General features: G+C 34.1%; 1 protein-coding gene across 1 annotated transcript; it reads right to left on the bottom strand.

Moving 5' to 3' along the window:
- Window positions 1-1,764: 1,764 nt before the first annotated feature.
- LOC103477722 (CD209 antigen-like protein A) lies at window positions 1,765-3,099 on the bottom strand. The gene is made up of 5 exons (XM_017309320.1): window positions 3,072-3,099; window positions 2,465-2,824; window positions 2,202-2,365; window positions 1,970-2,088; window positions 1,765-1,894 (listed from the first exon to the last, which is right to left on the bottom strand). Exons 1-5 carry the CDS (start codon window positions 3,097-3,099, stop codon window positions 1,765-1,767), a joined length of 801 nt encoding a protein of 266 aa, XP_017164809.1.
- Window positions 3,100-9,416: the final 6,317 nt, after the last annotated feature.

Raw genomic sequence — 9,416 nt, 5'->3', positions numbered from 1 at the left:
CAAGCTATTTACGGATCTTTCAAGTTTCCGATATGTGTCCCCCCCAATGCTAAACTTGTTCCTACGCCCTTGATCTCAAACATGGTGATTGAGCAATATTTCCTCTTTTCTATTTTGTTCCACATAAAATATTTTCATTTTATTTTAACTAATCAACATAAACAGGAGTACTTTATACCCCTTTTCTCTGTGTGATTTAACCATCCTAGTTTGAGTTATTGTAGTTGACGGTAACGCCTGAACCAGTATTCTTATACAATAAAAAAATGCACAGTTTCAATTAATCAATAATAGAAATGTTCTTATTTACAAAATAAACATACCTTGTGCCTCTATCAAGGGGGCCGCTGATAACAGGATACTATTAAAAACTTTGCTGCAACTTGTCTTTCGTTCTTTCTATTGTTAAGCTGCTGTTCTATGATATACAGCGGAAGCTCTCTTATCAAAAATAAAAGCATCAAATCAAAAACCGGAAGTCAACCATATCTTATACAAAATAAAACTAACTAAATACAACAAATAAGGAGCTTAATTTGGGGTTATTTACAATCCAGCTCTTGATATTGGTTCTAAATAGACCCTGAGTGGACATACAAGTCTTCTTTAAAATCCCAGAGATTGATCATTTCTGCTTCCAACATCTGGTAACATGAGGTGTGACTTACATAGAGCTGCAATTAAACTGTATAGAATATTCAATCAGGCCTGGAATTATGATGTTTGATGAGTCAGCATTGTCTTGAAAAATAATTACTTCAGTCTGAGTTTCTGAGCACTCAGGGACAGGTTATCTTATCAAATGTCTCTGATCATTTAGCATTTAATTATTCTTGTCTTTGTGTGCTTTATATCATCCAGGTAACAGATTACAGATCCATTTTCTGACAAAAATGCAAACTGACATTTTGACAGAAAATTAGAAGTTCTGAAAATGTGTGAATTCCACCCTAAAAGAAGAAAATCACATTTAAAATCTTCAATTTTAAGATGATTAGTAGCTGTTTTTGAAATTTCACTCAGTATTTACATTAAAATGTGTCATAAGAACAAACCATTGTGACACTGACAGTAGGTGAGCCCTGGGAAGAAAAAGAAAAAAAAAAAGCTATGACCAAAAACAAACTATTTAAGTAGCGTTTTTTTTTTTCTACCCAAATTCTAAAGAATAATAACTCAGAAGCATTTTCTATATCAAGAGCAAAAAATTAAAAATATAACTTAAGGTCTAAGTTCAACCTCTGATGTAAAAATAACATCATAAACTTGAGTGTGGGGGAATTAATTAGGGAACTGATCATGTTTACTCTTGATTAGAGGTTCAAAATCTGAAGTTTCAGGAAAAACTGAAAATGAGTTGATATAAACAATCATTTATTGAACAAGAGAAAGCCATGTTGATCATAGATCACTGATCATGTTTCATGTATCAAATCTGTTTATATTAAAGTGAACATAATAATGAACATAATAATGATGATCCTCTTTACAGTCCAGGAACAAAATCAGGTTTAGTGAGCAGGTTACAAGAAAACATGAAGCAGGGATCTAAAATACTAACATAAGTTCAAAACAGATGGGTCCATGAACTCTACCACTTAAGAGCTTACATTATTAAAATAACTACAAGCCAACATTATATTACATTTGCTTTTATTCATATTATAATTAATAATACATCTATAGCATTCAGAAAGAAAATGTGAATAAAATTTTGATGTATTTTTTTTTCTAGGCTTTCCAAATAATCTTAACATTTTATGTTTAAACAGATAAAGCCTTCTTCTTACAGATCCAGCCGTTCCTGTCAGTACATCTCACTGATGTCCATTTTCGCTTCTGGAGAGAAGTTACACATTGACCATCAGTTGCAGGCTGCCTCTGTATCCAGGCTCTAAGGAAAAGCATCAGTTAAATCAAGGCTGATAGATTTATTTTATACAAAGGTAAGAAACAATGTGTCTCTCACTGATTGGTCAGATCACTTCCATCCATCCATTTCCATTTCCCTCCTTTAGCTCTGAGACCAATCCAGAATCCTTTCATTTTACCCTCGTCATCCTTCCAGCTATTGCTGTCAACAAACCTCTGTGGAAAATGAGACAAAAAAGGATCATATCTTTCCTTCATTTCTATGACCAACAGTTTGTGTTGAAAATATGTGTGTAATTCATATAAACAGTTTCCAGCTCTGTCTTTACCTTTTCTTCTTCATTACCAACAACAGGCAGATCTGATCTCTTTCCTCTGCAGTTTTCTCGTGCTTCTTCCCAGGTTTTCTGATCCCTACGTTCAGGATTATGAACTACATAGCAGCTGGACTGAGAGTGAATCCATTGTTTCGGACAAGATCTACACATTCTCACTGAAACGATAGAGATCAGATAATAAATATTTATTTGATCTGGCCAACATAATTATAATTAAAGCTAATATACTATACTATAAGTAAGTCTCAACATACCGTTGTATTCTTTGGGACAGTATTCATCAATGATCTGTAGAGCTTGACTGAGTTTCTGCTCATTACAAGTTTTTATTTCTTCTGTGAGGGTTTTCATCTTTGTCTGCAAGTCGTGGTTTTTCATTTTAACCTGACTATTTTCTGCTGTCAGGTTGTTTTGTTGTTGTGTCAGGTTTTGAACCTGGATACTGAATTGTGAACTTTTGTTTTTGCATCTTGTGAAGTTGTGAGCCAGGGCTTTGAAATCAGAACTGATTTTATTATTGAGGTTTGTCACGTTGTAAATTTCATCTAGCAGGAAAGTTTGGTTGTCTTTTAGTTGTTTCAGCTCAGGTTTATCACTCTTTTCAAGAGATACAACTGCAAAATATCAACATGTTACAGATAGTGATAATATAGAATAAATACATAGACGGGAAATAAAAATATGTAGAGAACAAAACCGTATAACAAAAACAGAAACTTCTTTCAGTTTTAGATACATTCTAATTTCCATTTCCATATGTCTTTAATTTAAATGTTACATATTATTCCATGATCTCCATGGAAGTAAATATCTAAACTTTCTATCCTGTCTCAGTTTTAAAAATGTTCTTTACATACTTACAGTAGACACTGACTCCAATGATGGCCATCACCAAAATCACACATAGACTCCCAAAACAATAAACCAACTTCTGATACCAGCGACATCTTTGTGCTTCTTTGTCTGATAAAGGTCCTGCAGAGACTAAACAGAAAATATACAACAGACATTTTTATTTGGATGAAACTACAGCAAGATAAATCTGTTTTGATGTGCATCATTTAGTAAAGAAAGATGGTGGAGAAAAGACAGTTTTATTTTTAGATAGTGAGTCGTAAGCCTATGAAGCAAACATAGTTTACAGCTGAGAGGGACGATGGCTTGAGACGGGTTGGGAGTATTACAGGCAAAGTTGCCAAACTAAATCTAAACTGCTTCTTCAAATAGGATGACATTCACACAGTAATATAATATCCTAAAAATAATATATATGCAGCTGAGGACAGCTTTATATTTCTGAAGACAAAGGCACAATCCTCTAAAAATGAAGATATGGTGTAAACAATTGCTAGACTGAAATAAGTTTAAAAAAACATACAACTTGGAGATCTGTTTATTAAAATAAAGGATGTACAAGAATAATAGCTTGAAAGCTAAAAATTAAGGCATTGGGCAAGGTTTAAAAGTTGTTTAGTTTTTCCAATAATTGTCTTATGCAAACATATAAAGACAAGTCCATCCTTGTGCATTTTACATCTTATTAACATCTTATTTTTGCAGTTCTTCTCCTGAAATATTTAACCTACTATAAATACATGCTCTTTAATCCTGACTCTGGTTTTCAACTCTTTTGCAGTAATGTTTGCTTGCATGCACTCGTTGTCCAGACATGGTTTTAATAATTTGTTACTGATTCATATATTTGATCAATCAAATCCTTGTAATCCAAATGAACACATTAAGTGAAAGAGTGAGTAGGAAACAGCACATCAACTGGTTTATACATTTTTCTAAAACATTTCAGATACATTCAGTCATTTGAACTATTCAAATGTAGTTTGAATGTAGTTCAAACTACATTTGAACTACATTTGAATTACAGTAGTTCAAACTACATTTGAACTACTGTATTTGAACTACATTTGAATGTAGCTCAAATGTAGTCATTGAGCTACATTCAAATGACTGAATGTAGTTTAAACATGGTTCAACATGGCTGAAATTCATCTGTGTCATAATTATGTAAATTTTCTTGGAATGAAACCATTTGTTATGTTTCAATACATACAATATAGAAGAAAAAGATCTGAATGCATGATCTTTAAATAGTTCATTATCAGAAAAGGGACCCGGAAAATGTCATTCCTTAAACAGGTACAGCAGTCAAACAACTAAAGTCATGCTCCGAGATGTTTTAGATTCCTTGAGTCACGTTATGTTGCAGCAATCAGTAAGTATCACTCAGCAAAATCCCAACTTGTATGAAAACTTTTTATTGAGGATTATAACAAGTCTGTAAAAACTTGTGACCAAAAGAATCCTATGCTTAGAGTACTCCTGTTAACTGCAGACTGACATACTAAATGTGGTAACACTGTTTACAGAACATTCCTAGATATCTGAATGCAGAAACAGTAACTATGACCATCTTTGAATATTTTTGGAGCTACGCCATCTTCAGTACATCTTTTCCACATTCAAAGTTGTATTTAGAGTCTTTGAGACATAATCAGACCTCTCAGGACAAATGTTAATGCCATATTCATTGAAGCAGTCCTACGGTTCTGTTTTTGGAATTGGATCATTTAAACATTAGATATTAGATCATTTAAACAAAATATATACTGCTCAAAAAAATAAAGGGAACACTTAAACGACACAATATAACTCCAAGTAAATCAAACTTCTATGAAATCAAACTGTCCACTTAGGAAGCAACACTGATTGACCCGACGAGGGTCCCCGTTGTCAATCAGTGTTGCTTCCTAAGTGGACAGTTTGATTTCACAGAAGTGTGATTTACTTGGAGTTATATTGTATTGTTTAAGTGTTCCCTTTATTTTTTTGAGCAGTGTGTGTAGCTAGAAAAAATGTCTTCTGCGATCTACGTGTTTCATATGTCTTTCTGAAAATAACCTCGGACTATCTTGTCTGCTGAAAACATTTCTGTTAGTGCAGGCCCTTCCTTATTTCTTCTGCGTAGGCGTCCATTCTATGAATTAATCATGAATGAGATCAGTGAGCTCAGTCTAAATGCTGCATAACGTCATGTTGATTTCAGTTTTCTCTTTAAATTTTTTTTCTTTGCTTAGACACCAGAGCAGGCAGGATTTGATACTGTGATTTTCTTTTGCTTCTGCTGTTGTTAAAATTCCTGCTGATCAACTTGTAACAGTTTACGGTGTGTCACAATTAATTTATTAACAGCACCGTTTTTACAGTGGTTCAACAGGTATTTGAAATATTTTTGGTGAAAAGTGGAAAATATGCTTAGTTTCAGTTTAGTCATTGTTTTTTCTGCTGTTTATCTTGAACTGAAACTTGCACCTTTTACTGGTGATGTTAAAGTTAGCTGAGCCTGTCGGAGAAGAGTTTACACATGCAATGATTCTTTTTTATGATTTTTATTTTTTTCAATCGCTTACCATTTGTGTCAGATGTTTGTGGAGACGATTTGTTTGGTTTCTTCATTTTACTGTACAATAATTCTTGCTCTTTTTTAGCTAAAAAAAATTACAGCTCAAATGTCTTTATTTGTTTCACAATACATTGTTGAAAGCATTTAAATTCATTGTTTAATGATCATATTTGCTTGAAAATGAAAGCATCTGTCAGTGTCTTTTCTTCCACCAGTATAACTTCAGACTGAGGAAAGTTAAAATATTAGCAAACTGACGTAGAGCTGATTGTTAGTGAAAAAGAGAAAATGTCTTTCACAGGAAATACAGCAAGACATTTCTGATGTTGCACTTTCTCACAATTCAAGACACTAATATGCCAACTGAAACCTACACAGATGGTAAAAGTTGAAAGAATAAATAATTTTACATTCATGTTTAAAATAAAATAAACAAAAAGACACTTTGATATCTGTTTCTTTTGGCTGATAATAAGTATTCACACCCATCACGTCACAAACGTGACGTGATGGGTTTTGGCAGTCAGATGCAATGCATTTCATGCATTTAATGGATGAAGTAGTGTTTAGACTAGGCCTGGCAACTTGGTAAATAACCCTTGTAAATTGGATTTCAGATCTGGCAGATGAACTTCTTCCATATTTCATCTGTTCATGTGTTCACTCTATGGGTTAATGTTATAGCTTAGCTCAGATGAGCTTCTAATAAATGTTGCGTAATGTCATGTTGGTTTGTTGTTTGAGAAACAATAAAAAAGGGGTTAGTCAAGTGTGTCAGTTTCCATGACAACAATAATCACTTCCTTTCTGATGAGAGTTCATCTGAACTGAAACTTGCAACATTTAAGAAATGTTAGAGCTAACTGAGTCTGTTGTAGTTGAGTTGATGCACACAAGATTTTATTGTTGCATTTACTTATTTTTTCATTTGCTTACCCTTTGTGACAGTCGTTTCCTGAGCTGCTTGTCTTGGCTTCACATCCTCATACACAACCTCTTCTTCTTTTTTAGCTGAAAAGGTTCAAATGTTTGTAACATAATTAATTTTGTAAATTAAATAAATTAATGAATTATACAAAGCATATCTCCAGACTGGGAGGCAAGTTAAAATATCAGCAAACTGACAGAGAGCTGATCTTTCATAAAAAAGGAAAAGTGTCTCAGTAAATAAAGAGAAAAACAATCTGATGCTGCACTTTATCACGTGCAGCACACAGAGTGAGAAGTCTTTGACCTTTCCTTTTTGCACAGCCTCTGATGAGACATGTCCAGTTTACAGTTACACTGATAGTTACATCCAGGTTTCATGTATCTGTAGGGTTTGTTGCTCAGTAAGTGAAGCATTCACACCCATCACATCCCAAACCCCACAGGGTGCTGCAACAGCTACCCACAGCTCTAGAAATGAGTGGATACGCACTGCGGTTTTTTTATGAGAGTCTGAGTCAGATCTTGAACTTTCTGTGTTGCCAGGAATTGATCAAATTAAGCAAATTTCAGTTACCACGTTCGCATTTTCTCCTGTTCAATGAGTTTACTGGACAGGCCTCTGTTTGAAAAGCAAAAAAAAAAAAAAATCTGTTCTAAGACAAAAGTGAATACTGTATTTTCTGGACTATAGAGTGTACCATACAATAAGCTGCAGCTACACATTTGAAGAAAAAAATAAAATAAAACTGTAATACGTGCATATGTAAGCACGTACATATGTAAGCCGCACCAGGCTATAAGCTGCTCTCAGTTTTCCATAAGGACCCAGCAGAGGGCTGAGTCCTAATAAATCTGCTGGATTTATGAGGACACAGCCCTCCGTCTCCATAACCGAACCATGGTTCCGTTCACGCCGAGTTTACGTGCAGCGGCTCTATTTCCCTCCTGTACTGACAGATCGATACTCCTCAACTTAAAAACTGCATCGTATGAGTTTGAATAAATTTATCTGTCATGCCTGCTGCTAGCATGTGATTGTTCTAAATGAAAATTAGCGTTTTCTTCTTTGATTTCCAATTTTGACTTCCAATTATTCACTTCCTGCAATGTTGACATGCAGACAGTTGCTAATGGTTGCAGTGCAGACACCCAAGATGCCCCACTGTGATTCAGTCGTCACTCAGTTTTGTTTGTCTCAGTTTCTCTTACTTTACACTATTTCACAAAAGTTGTAAATATAGATAAGCTTAGGAAGAAAGTTATGCTTTTAATATTTCCTTACTTTTAAGGATTAACACATGAATGTCACTTTTATTTATCTTTCCCACTTTATGAGGAACGAGTCTCTGGGTCTCGTTAGGTCTATAATTAAATCTATAATTAAATTATAGATTCTATTTTTGTCCTTAAAACTTATAAGTTACAAAACATTTTTGTTATCTGATGATAATTGTTCATTATTTTGCAGCATATATTTCTTTATGTAAAAAAAAGAAATAGTCCAGTTACCCAATTCATAAAAAAGTGTTTTCCTAATGGATAAACCAACACTAAAAGCAAACGTTTATTTACACTTTTTCAACCATAATCAGCGTCTATCTAATAAGATTTCCTGCTCAGTTAAACATTTTTTTAGCACATTTTGTTAAAACATTAAATAGATTCTTAATTAAATGTTAGAAACAATTGCAATTTATTAAGTAGTTTTATCTACAAAGTTCCCAGAGAAACATCTTAGCCAAATATTTACTTGAGAATTTCTCAGTCAGCAGCATTAATCAACTACACTCACTACAGTGATCATAACCATAAACAGCAACATGTTAGTCAGAGGATTATTAAAAAACATAAACACAAAACGCACCTCTTGCCGATCTCTTGTTTTTGAAAACAACAGAAGCATACTGGACTTCGTTGTCGGCCATCTCGTCAGTCTTTCTGTTAAAGTTTTTTGTTAGGAAGAAGAGAGTAAATAATGTGCAAAAGAGCAGTATTTATCACAAGTAAACATTTCCTGTCACTCACAAGTCTCTTTAGAGCTCCCACAATTTTGAACTTCTGCTTTTTTAAGTCATTTGCATTAATCACTCATCTAGAAAACATTCAAACCATAAAGAGCTTTGGTATCCTGTAAAACATTCAGAATTCAGTGAATGCACTCACTACACAATTCACTATATTAAATTGTGATTCTGTATAATTACATTTTATTTTTTACAGTCTCAAAGGACAAAGAGTTACGCTGTTCTCCATTTTTACAATGTTTCACACATAAAAGTCACACCATCCCACAGTGGGTTAAAACCTAGGAGTGGCTGTTTTTTGTTGACCAAAACTTGATCTTTGACACTGTCTGCAAATTAATTATAGATTTTAAAAAATTATAAATTTTGTAGAAGGGCATATGTGTTTATGACAGATGTTTTCTCAAGTGATGAATCAGTGTGCATAGAAGAAAAATTTACTTGGAATATTTAATGAGTGCGATTCTTGTGAAAACAAGAAATGTTCTCTTCTTGAAAATTGTGCCAATGCAGAAAATATGTGTTAAAGAACAGAAATTACAGTGTGAAGCAGGAATTGTGCTTGTAGTTTAGCTGAATTTGTTCAGGGGATTAGTGAATGAGATGTGTAAGCAATCAAGAAAAACTGTGTAAATTCCCTTCTCACTCTTTCATCCTCTGAGCTCGGGTCCTCTACCAGAGGCTTGGGAGCTTGAGGGTTCTGTGCAGTATCTTGGCTGTGCCTAGAACYKGACATTTCTGGACTGAGATGTCTGATGTTGTTCCTGGGATCTGTTTTAGCCACTGCTCCAGTTTGGGGGTGACTGCCCCGAGGGCCCCGATGACCACAGGCAC

This window comes from Poecilia reticulata, linkage group LG16, assembly GCF_000633615.1.
Source record: "Poecilia reticulata strain Guanapo linkage group LG16, Guppy_female_1.0+MT, whole genome shotgun sequence".
In the NCBI taxonomy this organism is placed as follows: domain Eukaryota; kingdom Metazoa; phylum Chordata; class Actinopteri; order Cyprinodontiformes; family Poeciliidae; genus Poecilia; species Poecilia reticulata.
The sequence above is the reverse complement of the archived record's forward strand: the minus strand, read 5'-3'. Positions and strand labels throughout refer to the sequence as shown.

Coding starts and splice junctions, on each gene's coding strand:
- LOC103477722 (XM_017309320.1), bottom strand. CDS start 3,099: ATGGCCATCATTGGAGTCAGTGTCTACT. Junction 2,825..3,071: donor CATTGGAGTCAGTGTCTACT/GTAAGTATGTAA, acceptor GATATTTTGCAG/TTGTATCTCTTGAAAAGAGT. Junction 2,366..2,464: donor CTGTCCCAAAGAATACAACG/GTATGTTGAGAC, acceptor CTATCGTTTCAG/TGAGAATGTGTAGATCTTGT.